Below are 18,077 nucleotides of genomic sequence, written 5' to 3' on the forward strand. Positions count from 1 at the left end.
TAAAACTGTGGAATCATGAGGCTTTATTCTCTTCGTAGGTAACTGGGATTTCAAATTTTGTCAATATAAAACAAAATACTACTGGTCTCTAATTGGATTGGAACAACAGTGTTGTCTTGCTTTTGGTCTTTTCTGCATTGGCCAGGCTTAACCCTTTATAAAATATCATTTTTCATGATGAGTCAATACCCTGGCCTAGCTTATCCACTTATAACATTGTGTCCAATAACATTTCAATGGATAACAAGATCAGTGGTATCATCATTTGATAAGTAGTATCCTGGCCTGTTCATGCTATAGCATGTACAAGTGTTTACTATAATGTGGTGCCTTTGCTTGTACTAAGTTCAGTTTTGCTTGGTGGAACTGTAAATCAGCAGATGTTCAAGGACACTCTTGGCATTGTAAAAGCTGCAGTCTCTGTCAGTCTTTGCTCAGCCTTGTTAGGGCTGGAACTCTGCCACTTCCTCATGGGATCAACAACATAGGAATGTGGTTATCCTATCTGAAGCTTTAGCAGCGTTGACCACACCAGCCTTCTCCAATGCCTCACTATTCAGTCCTAGCCAGTGAATCACCTGCAACAGCATCTCTTCTCACTCCTGCACTGTTACTTCTGCTCTAAGAACATAAGAACATAAGAAATAGGAGCAGGAGTAGGCCATCTAGCCCTTTGAGCCTGCCCCGCCATTCAATAAGATCATGGCTGATCTGAAGTGGATCAGTTCCACTTTCCCGCTTTCTCCCTATAACCTTTAATTCCCTTGTCTGTCAAAAACCTATCTACCCGTGACTTAAATATAGTTAGCGAGGTAGCCTCCACCACTTCAACGGGCAGAGAATTCCAGAGATTCACCACCCTTTGAGTGAAGAAGTTCCTCCTCAACTCTGATCTAAACTGCACCCCCCCTCCCCCCTTATCTTGAGGCTGTGCCCTCTAGTCCTGCTATCCTTTCTGAGCGGGAAGAATCTCTCTACCTCTACCCTATCCATCCCTTTCATTATCTTATACGTCTCTATAAGATCCCCCCCTCATCCTTCGAAACTCCAACGAGTACAGACCCAGTCTATTTAGTCTCTCTTCATAGGCTAACCCCCTCATCTCCGGTATCAGCCTAGTGAACCTCTTCTGCACTCCCTCCAAGGCCAATATATCCTTACGTAAGTGCGGCGACCAAAACTGCACACAGTACTCCAGCTGCGGCCTCACCAGTACCCTGTACAGTTGCAGCAAGACCTCCCTACTTTTATATTCTATCCCCCTCACTATAAAGGCCAGCAAGGATCTATTCTTGGCCCTCTCCTATTTCTCATTTACATGTTGCCGCTTGGTAACATTATTTGATAACACAGTGTCAGTTTCTACATGTGTCCTGATGTCACCTAGCTCTAGTTCAATATAGTTTTTATCTTGTTAGACTACTTGTTTAACATTCAGTACTAGATTAGCAGAAGTTTCCTCCATCTAAATATTGGGAAGACTGAAGCCATTGTCTTTGGTACCCTGCGTAAACACTGCTTCCTAGCTACTGACTCTATCACTCTATAACTACCTGAGGCTGAAACAGACTGTTTACAACCTTTGACCTGGAATGACCTTTCAATCGCACATTCATGCCATTACTAAGGCCACCTATTTCCACTTCAGTAGCATCACCTGATCCTGATTACTGGTCAGTTTCTCTGCTGCTGCAGAAACTCTTATCCATGTCTTTGTCACTTCTAGACAGGAGTATTCCAACACATTCTTAACAGTCTCCCCAATCTATCCTCCATAAATCTAAGGCTGTCAAAATTCTACTTTGCATCTCTGAATTGCACAAGTCCCATTCACCACTTATCGAACTGACAGATGCTTCTGGTTAAGCAACACCACGTTTTGATCCTTGCTTTTAAATTGCTTCATGGGCGCTGCGCCTTCCCATCTCTGTAATCTCCTCTTCATGTATCCTTTGTTGTGACTCGGTTGACAGCACTCGCTTTTCATAAGAACATAAGAACATAAGAAATAGGAGCAGGAGTAGACCATCTAGCCCTTCGAGCCTGTCCCGCCATTCAACAAGATCATGGCTGATCTGAAGTGGCTCAGTTCCACTTTCCCGCTTTCTCCCCATAACCCTTAATCCCCTTGCCTACCAAAAACCCATCAACCTGCGTCTTAAATATATTTAGTGAGGTAGCCTCAACCACTTCAACGGGCAGAGAATTCCAGAGATTCACCACCCTTTGAGTGAAGAAGTTCCTCCTCAACTCCGTTCTAAACTGCCCCCCCCTTATCTTGAGGCTGTGCCCTCTAGTCCTGCTGTCCTTTCTGAGCGGGAAGAACCTCTCCACCTCTACCCTATCCATCCCTTTCATCATCTTATACGTCTCAATAAGATCCCCCCTCATCCTTCTAAACTCCAACGAGTATAATCCCAGTCTATTCAGCCTCTCCTCATAGCTCAACCCCCTCAACTCCGGTATCAAAGCCACATGGTCCCAAGTTCAAGCCCTGTTCCAAGACTTGAGTGCAAAAATTAGGGCTAATATACTTAGGGAGTGCTGCACTGTTTGAGGTGCCATTTGTTGGATGACACATTAAGACAAGGATACAGCTGCCTGGTTGGTTGGATGTGAAAGATCCCATGCACTATTTCAAAGAACAGGGGAGTTACCTCAATGTCTGAGCCAATAGTTAGCCCTCAACCAACAATCACAAAAACAAATTGTCTAGTCACTTTGCTGTTTGTGGGAGGTTGCAAATTTGGCTGCAGTGTTTCATAAATTATAATAGCGCCTACATTTCAAAAGTACTTCATTGGTTGTAAAACGCTTTGAGATGTCCAGTAGTTGTGAAAAGCAATACATAAATGCAAGTCTTTCATCTATCGTTCATTCCTTCTTGATTTCTTTATTTCACCTGTGAGTTTGATTGGCCTACCAGGTTTCTATGCCTTCAGCTGTTAAGGCCCTAAGCGCTGGAATTCAGTCCCTTACCTCGTTACCTTTCCGTCTTTCTTTACTTCTTTAAGACACTCCTTGAGATCTACCTCTTTGCCTAACCTTTTGCTTCTCTGCTCTGATACCTTTTTTATGTGGCTCTGTGTCAAATTTTATCTTTACAATGTTCCTGCGGAATGCCTTGGCACGTTTTAATATGTTAAAAGCACCACATAGCTGCAAGTTGCTGCATTTATCCAATTCCCTTTTGAAAGTTATTGTTGAATCTGCTTCACTTTCAGGCAGTACCTTCCAGATCATAACCACTTACATTACTTATATTGTCTCTGGTTCTTTTTCCAATTATCTTTAATCTGTGTCCATATGGTTACTGACCCTTCTGCCAACAGAATCAAAAGGTTTTCTTTATTTATTCTTTTTAAATTTTGAATGTAATATCTAGGGCCCGATTTTACTCTCAAGTTGCGCTCATTTTCAGGTGAGAAAGTTTGGTAAAGTCGGGCATGATTCGAGAAGTGCGATCCACTCCCGCCACCGCGCCAGTTCCTCCTTTCCCTAGGGCCAAAAATGGTTGTCGTTGGGATTGCTCCCAAAATGGGTGCAACATCAACTTAAATGCATTTGCATGCATTTAAATTGACTTGATGGGCTGCACATCCAAACTTACTGACTTTTCTCCCTTTACCACTGAGTTCTCCTGTCCAGATTGGTGCAAAACAGACATGGTCCTCAAAGGTCCGATTCAGGTGCTCCAGCTTCTGAAGAGGTAAGTTCTGAGTGTTCAGTGACTTGCTGATTCAGATCGGTGGGGTGGAGCAGGAGGGAGGGAGGTATATTAGATGGCTCTGTGCTTCAGATCGGTGGGGGCGATGGAGGAGAGGGAGAGGGCGGTATGTTAGATGACTCTGTGGGTTAGATTGAGAGGGAGGTAGGGGGGATGGGTGGCCCGGTCACTCTGCCTCTGCTCAGTGATGGGGTAGCTGGGATCCGCTGCCGCTTGCATGTGATCGGTTTAGAGAAAGGGGGGCAGGGGGCTGTGATTGGTCTGGGTAGTGGGAGGGTAGGGGATTAAGGGAGTCAGTAATGTTGTGAGGGGTGGAGCAATGTCTGTGGGAGCCAAGGGGAGGCATTATCTGGCCCAGGAGCGATGTGACAGGAGAGCGTTCTTGTATTTTTTTTTACTGCCCATGTGCAATTGGTGGTGCCGATTGGAGCTGCAGCATTTTGGGTGCATTAAGCCCCACCCACAGGCTTCTGCAATGCAATTCAGAATATTTTTTCAGGCAGAGTGCATATGGGGGCGCTGCAGAATGAGACTAAAAGTCAGATCTGAAACACTCCCAGTTTGGTCCGCCCAACGCTTAGTATTAAAATGGTAAAATAGGGCCCTCAGTCTCTTTTTAAGCTTTTTTGCTCTGAGGAATAGTTCCAAAGCTTCATTGCTTTCCCCATGCAGCTGATATGTTTCACCCATAGAACAATTCTAGCAATTCTCCTCTGAGCACCCTCTTTAAGACCTTTATATCCTTGCTGAAGTGTCTGTCCAAAATTGAACACAATAAGCTAACTGGGATCTAGCTAATATTTAAAAAAACTTTAATGTATTTTCCTTGCTTTGGTACAGAATACCTCTATTTCTAAGATCATGATTCCAATATTTCTTTAACAGTCTTCTTGACTTTTAAAAACTAGTGCACATGCATCACCAAGTGTCTCTGTTCTTGTGCCATTCTGTTTGTATTGACTTGCCCCAGTCTTCCTACCAAAATGCATTACTTCACACATTTATCTTGCAAAAAACTTCATTTTCCATATGTCTGCTCGTTAAATTACTGTGTGTTCTGAAATCAGTTACTATTTTCTTTATTGCTTACTACATTCTGAGTTGTGCCATCTGCAAACTTTGAAATTATGAATTGCATACCCAAAGTTAATTATGCATCAGAAACACAGAGGTTCCAATATTGACCCCTGGGGGCATCACTGCACATTTCCCTCCAGTCAGAAAAATAACCACTCACAAAGTTGTCTGCTTTCAGTTCCAATGCTAATATTGTGTCTATTTTCCATTTAATCCCATGAGTCTTAATTTTTCACTGCAAGACATTCCAGATCATTGACACAGATGCCATCATCTCACTTGAGAACACCATCCAGCAGGCACACGGTACATACTCTTGCGACTCGGCCAATGTTATCTACTTGATATGCTGCAGGAAAGGATGTCCTGAGGCATGGTACATTGGTGAGACCATACAAACGCTATGACAACGGATGAATGAACACTGCTCGACAATCACCAGGCAGAAGTGTTCTCTTCCTGTCAGGAACAGTTCAGCAGTCAAGGGCATTCAGCCTCTGATCTTCGGGTAAGCATTTGCCATGGCAGCTTCACAATACACGACAATGCAGAATTGCCAAGCAGAAACTGATAGCCATGTTCTGCACACATGAGGATGTCCTCAACCAGGATGTTGGATTCATGTCACACTACCTATAACCCCCATGACTTGCCTGGGCTCGCAAAATCTCATTAACTGTCCTAGTTTGAGACAATTCATACCTCTTCAACCTGTGCTTAACCCTCTCTTCATTCGCATTGTCTGCACCTGTAAAGACTTGATTACCAGTTAAGACTCGCATTCCAACCATTATCTTGTAATTGAGCCTGTGTTTATATATGCCCTGTTTGTGAACCCAAATCTCCACTTACCGATGAATTCGTGCAGCGCTCCAAAAACTCATGCTACCAGATAAACCTGCTGGACTTTAACCTGGTGTTGTGAGACTTACTTCTTACTGTGCCTTGATTTATTATGCCTTTTGAAAATCCATATACACAACATCATTTGTTTTGATTTGATTTACTATTGTCATGAGCATTAACATATAATGAAAAGTATTGTTTCTTGTGTGCCATACAGACAAAGCATACCTTTCATAGAGAAAGAAACGAAAGAGTGCAGAATATAGTGTTACAGTCACAGCTAGTGGGCAGAGAAAGATCAACTTAATGCAAGGCAAGTCCATTCAAAAGTCTGATGGCAGCAGGGAAGAAGCTGTTCTTGAGCCGGTTGGTACTTTTGTATCTTTTTCCCAACTGAAGAAGGTGGAGAGAATGTCCAGGGTGGTTGGGGTCCTTAATTATGGCGGCTGCTTTGCTGAAGCATCGGGAAGTGTGGACAGAGTCAACGGATGGGAGACTGGTTTCCATGATGGATTGGGCTACATTCACGACCTTTTGTAGTTCCTTTTGGTCTTGGGCAGAACAGGTGTCATACCAAGCTGTGATGCAACCAGGAAGAATGCTTTCTATGGTGTGCCTGTAAATGTTAGTGAGAGTTGTAGCTGTCATGCCAAATGTCCTTAGTCTTCTGAGAAAATAGAGGCATTAGTGAACTTTCTTAACTGTAGTGTCAGCATGAGGGACCAGGACGGGATTTAGGTGACCTGGACACCTAAAAGCTTAAAGCCCTCGACCCTTTCTACTTTGTCCTGTTGATGTAGACAGGGGCATGTTCTCCTTTGCGTTTCCTGAAGTTGATGATAATCTCCTTTGTTTTGTTGACATTGAGGGAGAGATTATTGCCACCGTACCAATTCACCAGATTCTCTATCTCATTCCTGTACTCTGTCTTGTCATTATTTGAGATCCAACCCAAATTTGTCTTCAGCAAACTTGAAAATCGAATTGGAGGGAAATTTGGCCACACAGTCATAGGGGTATAAGGAGTATAATAGGGGGCTGAGAACACAGCCTTGTGGGGCACCGGTGTTGAGGATGATCATGGAGGAGATGTTGTTGCCTATTCTTACTGATTGTGGTCTGTGAATTAGGAAGTTCAGGATCCAGTCACAGAGAGAGGTGCTGAGGCCCAGGCCATGGGGTTTGGAGCTGAAGTTTCATGGGAATAATGATGTTGCAGGCTGAGCTGTAATCAATAAATAGGAGTCTAACATAGGTGTCGCATTAGCGATGCTAACACTCAGCTATTCTCTTTGTTACTTACTCAAGATATCAGTCAAGTTAGTAAAACATGTTTTAACTTTAATAAATTTCTGCTAGCTCTCATTGATTAATTTTGGCCTCATATTTTCAGATCAACAAAACGAGTGATCTAACCTAACCTCTGTTGGTCATTTTATGCTTGGCTACAGTATGTGGTAGCTAATACAATGTGATGTAAAGTCATGGATGTGTCTGCCTTGGCTTAGTGTCACCTCTGCACAGAAGATCAAGGGATTAAGCTACACTTTAGAGTTTTCAGTGTATGATCTAGGATGACACTTCATTGCAATATTGACAGAACCACTGTTGGTGCTGTCTTTTCAGATATGTTAAACCAAGCCCTGTTCTCCTTGCAGAGGTGAATAGAAAAGATGCCATGACAGTATTTGAAGTAGAATAGGAGTGTACATTGCAGCTTTGTGTATACTCTCAACCAGTTGTTATCTAATGTGTATTGCATTTTCATTTCAACTGTAATCTCTTCAATCTTTAATACTTCTATGATGTCAGATATAATGACAGTGATAGTAGGTTTTGAATAGCAAAACCTATACAGAACAAGTTATAAAACAGATACAAACAGTTCCACTGAAATACATATTTCCTACAACTAATGTGTGCAATATATCAAAACATATAATTTTTTGATGCATGTTTTATCTATAAAATTGAGCGATTTGTGGCACTTGAGGTTCGTTCCCTGTCTCCCATTCCTTTCACCCATTGAGAAAATGCATTAAAAAATTTTGTCTCTTTGTTTTCAGGCAGCAGGGGCTATCAGGCCACTTGTTTCCACTGTCGTTGCAACAAACCCAGAAGGCTATCTTGATCATTCACTGGAACGGGCCAAATACAGGGCAAGTGAAATGCCCCAAGCCTTCACATTTGATATCATTTACAGAGCTTACCAGCAGGTAAAATTCTTGCAGCTCATCTTGTGCTCCAATGTTTCTGATATTCTGTGAGAATATGTCATGGAGTGAATGGTTGTGTTTTATTAGTCATTGTGTGTATTTTTTTTTGTTCCTGTGCTCTTGGGAATCTTTCTGTGTTATAGGTGCTCTATTATTGCAGGTTTTTATTAGTTCATAGTATGCCTAGCTTTTCATACAATGGTATAGACAAGTTGGAAAGACTTTTCATTATCCTTCTGATTCCTTTGTGCCTGTTAATTTCAGTAGTAGGATATGCTGAAAGGCTGAGTTGTGTTAGATGGAAAAGGAGGAGACTCGGGTGGAGTATTAACACAAGCACAGATTCTCCCTGTTTCTGTGCTATATATTCTATGAAATTCTATGCTGCTGGCTGAGGTGAAGGCATTAATTTTTCTGCACAGAAGGAACCCTGTCACTACACAACAGGAAAATCTATTAGCGTTGCAGTGGGAAACATGCTGCAACATTAGAAGAGGGAGGATCAATCGCAGAACCCACCTGAAGACCATAAATGTTTTAAAGATGACTCTGAATGAGCACAAATCTCATATCATTGTGGAGAAGGGAAGATGCAATAACCATATCTTTTGCCTCCTTTAGTTTCTTTCCATTATTATGACAGTGTGGCCACGTCCTCTATTCCATGGGGTCAGTATCTATGCAATCAGAAGGTAAGAATTGGCTTAATTTGCCAACCCTTGTCTTCCACCATTACCCAAATACAGGATGATGGTTATGGGGTGGGTAGCAAGATCCCTGCTGGAAAAGAAAAGGGTCCATCTACTCATTTAAAGGCAAAGATCCAGTATAATAGCCCAGATCTCCCAGTCTCCAGATGGGTGATATGATCCCTCAAAGTCCCAATGCAGTGGCTCAGTGGAAATTGCAACTTCAGGTGACCAATTCCCCTATCTTCTGTAAAATTACCCAACTCTGAGTTAGATTCAGAGACTTTGAGCAGTTCTGACCTACTCACTCGTCTAGTTACCTAACGCCTGGGTAACTGTAAACTGAACCACCATATTCCCCCCCCGCCCCCCCAATCATTCACACTCCTCCCCCCCCCGCCCCCCCAATCATTCACACTCCTCCCCCCCCAAACCCCAATTCCTCCCTCCAATCCAATCTGACTACCCCACCCAGCAGTCTGACCCAACCTAACTATACCTGCGATCCGCCATCCCATCCACGCATGACCTGACTGCTACTCATCTCCCCAACTCTCCAAACCCCCAAGTCACTCGAACTAGCCCCATCACTCACCTCAATCCTGACTCCTCCTCGATCTGACCTGATCCAACCTCACTCCCACTCCAAACCTGACTTGACTAGCCCCAGCCTCCCACTCGACCCTTGAGACCCTGCCCAAACCTCATCCTCCTGATTCTCCCCTAAGACTTGACCTGCCTGCCTACCCTCCTCTGCCCAGCTTCCTTTCCAATACCTGGACTCCGTCCCCACTAACCTGATCTTACTAGGGCCTCCAGCTCCTGAGACCTACCTGTCACCCTGCAACTCCAACCTCAACACTATGACCTGACTTAACCTCACTTCACCATCCTACCCCACTATCCACTTCTCTCATCCATACTACTCCCTTACGTGTACACCTTACCTTCCCAACCCCATACACACCTAGCTTTCCTCCACAGCTTTTTGAAGAATATAAAAAGGAAGAGGCTGGCTAGGGTGAACGTTGGTCCTTTAGAGGATGAGAAAGGGGAGCTAGTGGTAGGGGATGGGGATATGGCAAGGTATTGAATAACTTTTTTGTTTCTGTCTTCACGGAGGAGGACGTGAATAATTTGCCGGGTGTTAGCGATGGAAAGGTGGTAGGACTGGAGGGTCTTAATGACATTACTGTTACTAGAGAGGTGGTGCTCGACAGACTGGAGGGGCTGATTGTGGACAAGTCCCCAGGACCGGATGGAATGCATCCGAGGGTTCTGAAAGAAATGGCGGAGGTTATAGTGGATGCCTTGGTGGTTATTTTCCAGACGTCGCTGGATTCCGGGGAAGTGCCGGAAGATTGGAAAACGGCTAATGTTACGCCGTTGTTTAAGAAGGGTGCCAGGCAAAAGGCGGGGAATTATAGGCCGGTTAGTTTAACGTCTGTGGTAGGTAAAATGTTGGAATCCGTCATTAAGGAGGAAATTGCGATGCATCTTGAAGGGAATTGCTTGATAGGGCAGACGCAACACGGTTTCATTAAAGGGAAGTCGTGTCTGACAAATTTACTGGAGTTCTATGAGGATGTGTCTAGGGCAGTGGATAGAGGAGAGCCGGTGGATGTGGTCTTTCTGGATTTTCAGAAGGCGTTTGACAAGGTACCTCACAAGAGGTTATTGCAGAAGGTCAGGGGACATGGAGTTGGGGGTAGGGTGTTAGCGTGGATAGAGGATTGGTTGTCAAATAGGAGGCAGAGAGTGGGGGTCAATGGGTGCTATTCGGATTGGCGGTTGGTGACTAGTGGGGTGCCCCAGGGGTCGGTGCTGGGGCCTCAGCTATTTACCATTTATATAGATGATCTGGAGGAGGGAACCGAGTGCAGGGTGTCGAAATTTGCTGATGACACCAAGATTGGGGGAAAGGCAAATTGTGCGGAGGGTGTGGAGAGTCTGCAGAAGGATCTAGATAGGCTGGGCGAATGGGCCAGGAAATGGCAAATGGAATTTAATGTTGGCAAGTGTGAGGTGGTCCACTTTGGTAGGAAGAATGGTAGGAAGGACTATTACTTACGTGGCGAAAAACTGCAGCAGGCGACGGTGCAGAGGGACCTCGGGGTCCTTGTGCATGAGTCGCAAAAACCCAGCTTGCAGGTGCAGCAGGTGGTCAGGAAGGCGAATGGGATGCTGGCCTTCATAGCGAGGGGGATTGAATATAAAAGTAGGGAGGTCTTGCTGCAGCTGTATAGGGCATTGGTGAGGCCGCAGCTGGAGTACTGTGTGCAGTTTTGGGCGCCGCACCTGCGCAAGGATATTTTGGCCCTGGAGGGAGTGCAGAGGAGGTTTACTAGGCTGATACCGGAGTTGAGGGGGTTGAGCTATGAGGAGAGGCTGAATAAACTAGGCTTGTACTCGTTAGAGTTTAGAAGAATGAGGGGAGATCTCATTGAGACGTATAAGATGATGAATGGGATGGATAGGATAGAGGTGGAGAGACTCTTCCCGCTCAAAAAAGACAGTAGGACTAGGGGGCACAGCCTCAAGATAAAGGGGAGGCGGTTTAGAACGGAGTTGAGGAGGAACTTCTTCACTCAAAGGGTGGTGAATCTCTGGAATTCTCTGCCCGTTGAAGTGGTGGAGGCTGCCTCGCTAAATATTTTTAAGAAGCGGGTTGATGGGTTCTTGATAAAAGAGGGGATTAAGGGTTATGGGGAGAGGGCGGGAAAGTGGAACTGAGCCACGACAGATCAGCCATGATCTTATTGAATGGCGGGGCAGGCTCGAAGGGCTAGATGGCCTACTCCTGCTCCTATTTCTTATGTTCTTATGTTCTTATGAAGAAGGTTTGAGACATTCGAATTTTACTTATCAGAATATGGCAGCTGGTGCGGTAAAGATGGAGCATGATTTATGTGCAGATTCGCCCTGATGCTCTCTTTGAAGTTTCCTGCGCTTTGTAAATTCTGCAGGAGCTATGCTACAAGATTGCAATATTTCAAATAAAATCAAACTTTGTTGGATCAAAGTTGCAATGAGGTCAGCAGCTGACTGGCCCTGGTGAAACCGAAACTGAACATCAACGAGTGGGGTATTGATGATTAAGTGCAACTTGATAGCATTGTTGAGGGCACCTTCCATCATTTTGTTGATGATTGAGAGTAGGCTGATGGGGCAGCAATTGGCTAGATTGGATTTGTCCTGCTTTTTGTAGACATGGTATATGTGGGCAATTATCCATATTGTCAGATAGATGACAGTGTTGTGGTTGTATTGGAACAGAAAATCTTCCTGCTTCTTTTCCCCTCAGAAATTCCAAATGAGTTGCATCCTTCACAAAACCAAACCTGCAATTGCTTCCTGTGAAAAACACCCAGATAAATTAAGTAGAAAGATATTCTAAACTTCACAACCTATCTCCATTGCAACGTGGCATGCTTTGGGATGCTCCGAAACAGAAATGCAAACTAAATATGTTTTACCCTTAACACATCTCTTTGATTCTATGACAAAATGGATAAGTTATATCTCTAATGGACATAATTGCCCTCTCCCAGACTTACTGGGTCCTTCAAGAGATTCCCATATTTACTAATGGCTTTTAGGTTTTTCATCTGGGAACTACATACACAATTAAAATCTCCTATTAAGACGAAGCAGACTTTCTGGCTCCATTACAGACCAGATGGGACATTCATTGTTCAAATTTTTTTACTGCCAACTCTGACCTTGTAAAATAAATACACATTACCTTTTGACTGTAATTAACACAGGCTTATTTGATTTGCGTTAATTAGTTTCTTAATCTGATATTTCCAATTACTTGATATTTAACACTGCTTTTTAAAATATATATTAGAAGTTCCCTGCCAGTATCATTGTCCATCTCATATTGTTCTGAAAAGCTAGTGGGCTTTATTCTTGAACTACCATAGTCAATACGGAGGAGAGAATGATGTCGAGGACCCTCATATAATCATGTAATCTTACAATGGCCGATCACGCCTGTGTTGCCACTCAGGATGGATTGTCCAGTTAAGTGCCACACCCCAGCTTTTGCCCCCTAATTGTGCCATTTAGACCTTTTCAAGAGCAAGCTCAATTGCCTTTTGAAAGTTCCCATTGAACCTAATTCTAAACTGAGAGAACCTCCTTGTTTTAATTTGAACAATGTCTTTGGATCTTCTACATCCACCTAAATAGGAAGATGGGGGCTCATTTAAACAGCTTTATCTGAAAGGCGGAGTTTTTTCAATGCAGTGCTCTTTTATTACCACATTGGAGTGTTAACTTAGATTATCTGCTTAGGTTGTGAGTGAGTGCAAAGCCATGAGTTTTGTAAATGCCCCCATAAATGGACTTTCTAAAAACTATTTTTTATGCCACGAGGGAAATTAATTTAACTTATTTGTACAGAAAAGAAAGAATTCCGCAGCCTCACATGTCTACTTTAAATTAACCTCAACCTCAGAAGAACACTCATTAAATCAGTGTGAATCTTTCTATTTTCTATGCTAATCATTGTTCCTGACTGAGAATGCCAGTCATTAGGGACAGTTTGGTCGTGTGGCTGCACATGTATTTATAGCTGCACTGACACTGTTAAAGCTCATATAACTCCTCGTGCAGAGAGAGAGAGAGAGATAGAGAGCTATTTTCCCACCAATCTTCATTGAAATTGTTTAAACTTTAAAATAGAACAGTTAAATAGTTAAACAAATAGTTAAATTCTAAAATAAACTTTTGCAAAGTCAAAAGATTTTCATTACCTCAAGCCTTCAATGCAAGAATGGAACAATTTTACAATCTAGAATCTGAAGACAAAAAGGAACTTTTTATTGAATGCATGTTTTGTTATGTGAGAACTAATTTTCCTGTAAAATATTATGTTTGTTTAATCTCCTAAAGTTATAAGGCTGAAAATGCTGAACATGAGTACAGCTGGGAACTCATAAAACACTGGTTTTAACATCTAAGTAATACAATTGTTGTATGTTAATCCTCTGGGCAACGTAACTATAGATTTATTGAAAACTTGTACCATAAAGTAGTGTATATTCAGTAGTTATGGTCAGCCTGCTGTAGCCTGACATATATATATGAGTTGAAGGGAATTGTGAATCAAGAGTATCATGTGAGCACTCTTGTGAGACCAAATATAGTTATAGAAAAAGGTGAGAGTAACTGCTTTTATTTTCTGCCTGCCTGTGAATTTTTAAGAAGAGGAAGACACTTTTGTTTGCCAGGACGGAAAAGGACAGATCAGATTTTGAGATTAGATTAAATAATATGCCTTTATTATAAAGGTAGCAGCTCTATTATTTCAGGTAATTGAAACCTTTAGAGACCATAAAATGTAACTGTCACTTTCCTGAATGATGGCTGTGATGTGTTGTAGTGACTTAAAGAAAAGTCTGTGGGTGTGGAAAGCAAACAAAAAGAATATTGGAAACAGAGCTGCCTTTTAACTAGAAAGAGTGTGTAATTTATAGATCTAATTTCAGATAGAAATCCGGCTCCTACTAACACATGATTAATCATTAATCCTATACCCGCTTTTACTTTTATATCATAAAGAACAGTGTTAACTTTGAATAACTTAAATTTAACCAGAAACATTTTATTGCTGATTTGTTCAGAGGATGGGGCCATCACTGGCTCTGCCAGTTTTTATTGTCCACTCCAAATTGCCCTTTGCCACCTTCTTGAATGACACCAGTCCATCTGGTGTAGGTACACCACAGTGCTGTCAGGAAGGATGCTCCGGATTTTGATCCAGAGACAGCGAAGTAAAGGTACAAGTCAGGAAAGTGTGTGGCTTGGAGGGGATCTTACAGATGGTGGTGTTCCCATGCATCTGTTGTTCTTGTCCTTCCAGGTTACATACTCCTTGGAACCTGTTTCTTCACTTAAAGTACAATCCGGAATGGTGAGCCCTACCTGATTCCTCAACCTTGGACAGAGATGTATAAATGATTGACCCCCTTTTCCATTTCCTTCCCTTTCCAACTTACTGAAGCATTCCACATTGATATGTAACCAAGGGATCACAGTAATAGAGTCACAAGAATTTCAATTAGTCAGGATGGTTCCTATTTTCCCTATCATTAAGGATAGCACATTGGGGAGCCAAACATAAAAGGAAAATAAAGATCAAAATCCAAGCTAGGCCCATGACACAAGTATGTAAAGTATATATGGAATCAAGGCCAGTTCCATGGCTGCCTAATGAGAAAGAATTTAACTTGTTGAAGAGTAAAATATTGGCGAAGATATTTGGCCAAAGGCATGGATTCACACTGATTTGAAGTCCAGAAACTCGGAAGAGTTGGTTTCCCAATTATCCTGCAGTTTTTAACATCAGGGTTCCTTTAAATTTTATCCTATTTGCTACTCAGAGGCAGCCTGACTCTCAGGCTGGAGGCCTATTTGGCAGGACTTCTTCAGCGCAACGTCACAACCGAGGAGGGCAGGTGGGCTTAGAGCTGAGTGGGATAGGTAACAGGTCCTGATAGCAGTGGGATTCTTGAGCTGTGACGGTGTGATTTGAATTTATATTTGCCAGTCTGATCATATGCAGCATAATTCTCAGGATGCATAACCTTTCAGTAGCAAAATTGTTGGAATATTTTTTCTTTAGCTTAGCAGTATTTTCTCAGTTATTTTTCAAGAATAGGGAATGAATTTGAAAAATCTTATTGAGGGAAATCTTAGTTGAGGTTCTTCTAGACAAGGAGGCTGGCTGTGTGTATGTGAGAGAGATAAAATGAGACTTTAAGTTCCATTAACTTTATAAAATGCCTAAACCTGTTGAAGGAGATAAATATAGCGAGTGAGAAAGAGGGAGAGCGATAGAGGCTCAAATTTTAACAGCCCTTTGGTTGAGAGATGAGAGGGCTTATAAAATAGCATGGAAAAGCATTGGGTAGAAAGCACAAAATTTTCCCAATGCAATGAGATATTCCTAGAAACAGGAATGGCAGCAGTACAACTGCCTGTTGACTAACAGTGGGTAGTCAATTTATTCAATTAACTGGCCAATTAATGGCCACATCATGCCACTGCCAGCACTTAGACACATCAAAATGACCCTGTTATGTGAGGACACCTACCAGGTTCATTGAACAGCCTGGGGAGGGGTGGGCTGTCTTTCCTGGTTGCTCAATGACCCATGGAGGGATTCTCCAGTAAGATATCTCTCCAATTGCCAGTCCCTTTCTGCCTGGATCGAGCACGTTAAAAAAGTTCCTTACCTGCCCTTCAAGGGTACCTCAAAGTGGATGTGTCCTCAACTTTTCCATGCAGACTTATCAGTGATCACCTTTATCCTTGACACTGTTGAGCTACCAGGCCTCTCGTTGTGTCAATAGCTCAGAGTGGCAGACGCCATCCTCAATGGGTCAGTGATCTGGCTGGTGGCCTTTTAGTTGGCTGCTGCTAGTAAAATTGCCGCCATGGTGCTGAGATCTGCCTACATGGGTTTGGGACCTGTTTTTGCTTGCCTGAAGCAAAATTCAGCCTCGGATGTCTTCCTTCATTGTAATTCGCAACAAAGGTTGAATTTTGAAACAAATGTTCTCTAACTTTGAGTTTTGTTACTAACAAATTCTAAGAGGGTTTGTTAATTAATTCATGGGATGTGGTTGGCATTGGTAAGGCCCATTACCCATGCCTACTCACCCTTGAGAAAGTGGTGGTGAGCTGCATTCTTGAACTGTTGCAGTCGTGTGGTGCAGGTTTAATTATAGCATTGTTATTTGGGAGTTAGAAACGTAAAAATATAGAAGATTGGAGTAGAAGAAGGCCATTTGGCCCTTCAAGCCTACTCCGCCATTCATTATGATCATGGCTGATCATCCAGCTCAAAAAGTTCAGGATTTCTATTCAATGATGATGTAGTAATGGCAATTTACTTCCAAGTTACTGACATGTCTGATTTGTAGGGAATTTATATGCCTCTGCCCTTGTTCACCCAGGTGGTAGATGTTGTGGGTTTGGAAGGTGCTATTGGAGAAGTTCTGCTGAGCTACTGCAGTGTATCTTGTAGATTATGGAGAATGTTTAAGGTGATGAATGGATTGCCAGTCAGGTGGGCTGCTTTAGTCCTGCATGGAGTTGATATTGTGAGTGTTATTAAAGCTTCACCCATGCAGACAAGCAGTGAGTATTGCACATTTTCCTGACATGTGCCCTGTAGATGGTTGACAGGGAGTTAGAAGATGACTCACTGCAGAATTTCCAGTCTTTGACCTGCTCGTGTGGCCACTGTATTTATATGGCTTCTCTAGTCAAATTTCTGGTCAGTGGTGACCCCAGACATCAATAGTGGGGGACTTGATGATGATAAAATTGTTGACTCAGAAGGGAAGATGGTTACATTCCCTCTTATAGAAGATGTCAATGTTTGAGTCTAGCATAGGGTGCATTTTACTCGCCACTGATCAACCGAAACCTAAATGATGTCCAGATCCTACCGCGTGCTGACAAGGGCTGCTTCAGTATCTGAGGAGCTATGAATGGTGCTGAACATTGTGCAATCATCTGTGAACATCCCCACTTCTGACCAAATGGTGGCGGGAACGTCATTCATTAAGCAGCTGCAGCTGGGCTTCGGATACTGCCCTGAGGAACTCCAGCAATGGTGTTAACATTTCAAGCTATCGGACATAGGTTGGCTGGGTGGAGGGAAGAGACAAAGACGGAGCATTACTGACACAAGTGAGATAGAAATTTGTCTTGTGAGGAAGAGAAAATGGGCCAGAATGGCATTAGTCACCTGTTATTTGCCCATTCCAATATTCAGTTCTACTGGCTTCATCTGCCTTCAGTTACCTGCCTCTTGCATAGCTTGGTGTGTATCTTCAGCTTCAAAAATAGCATAGACTCTAACTTTCTGAGAGTGGCAGCCAGCATCAGATTGTCACTCTGTACCCACTTACCGTGTGCCAAATATCTTCCATGCCTGTTTGCTCGACCTTCTGACTCAGGCCGGATCAGATCCAGGCAAGGCAACAGTTTCCAAAGCCCAACATTAAAGTTGAAGAGAGTCGGAGTGAAGGAGGTCATGCCGCCTTTTTTTAACTACACTATCTGCTAAAAAGCAGGTAAGTTTAAAGCTCTGATTGAATGTGACAGTAAAAAGTCTGACAACACCAGGTTTTAGTTGTCAGACTTTTTACTGTGTTTACGCCAGTCCAACGCCAGCATTCCCACATCATGAATGTGACAGGCCAGGGAGAAGGTAAGTTGATAGAATTTGGGGGTCTGGAGGAATGGAAGTTGTGGGGAGTGCCAAGTGTTGGGGAGTGTGGGGGAGTCAGATATGAGAGGAAGGAAGCGGTCAGACATTGGGCGGGGGGAGTGCAGGATTCGGACACCATGGTTGGGTTGAAGAAAGTTAGCTCTTCTGGGCAATTGCAGTGCCAATGCTTACCTGAGACGGATTCCCCAGTGCGTCTCTTGGTTGCCCATCAAATCTGACATTGGGGAGCCCAGAGAGTTCAGTATTATCATCAAGCTTTTTGTATT

At 43.1% G+C, this 18,077-nt stretch overlaps 1 protein-coding gene across 2 annotated transcripts in view; it reads left to right on the top strand.

Moving 5' to 3' along the window:
• The window catches only part of crppa (CDP-L-ribitol pyrophosphorylase A), a 300,647-nt gene that overhangs the window by 64,125 nt on the left and 218,445 nt on the right, over positions 1–18,077 (top strand). For both annotated transcript variants that reach the window (XM_080216486.1, XM_080216495.1), the window contains exon 3: positions 7,717–7,866. In XM_080216486.1, the coding sequence (XP_080072612.1) occupies positions 7,717–7,866 (150 nt within the window). The remainder of the gene's footprint in view (positions 1–7,716; positions 7,867–18,077) is intronic.

This window comes from Carcharhinus amblyrhynchos, chromosome 2 (assembly GCF_965287045.1).
Source record: "Carcharhinus amblyrhynchos chromosome 2, sCarAmb.v2.hapA, whole genome shotgun sequence".
NCBI lineage: Eukaryota > Metazoa > Chordata > Chondrichthyes > Carcharhiniformes > Carcharhinidae > Carcharhinus > Carcharhinus amblyrhynchos.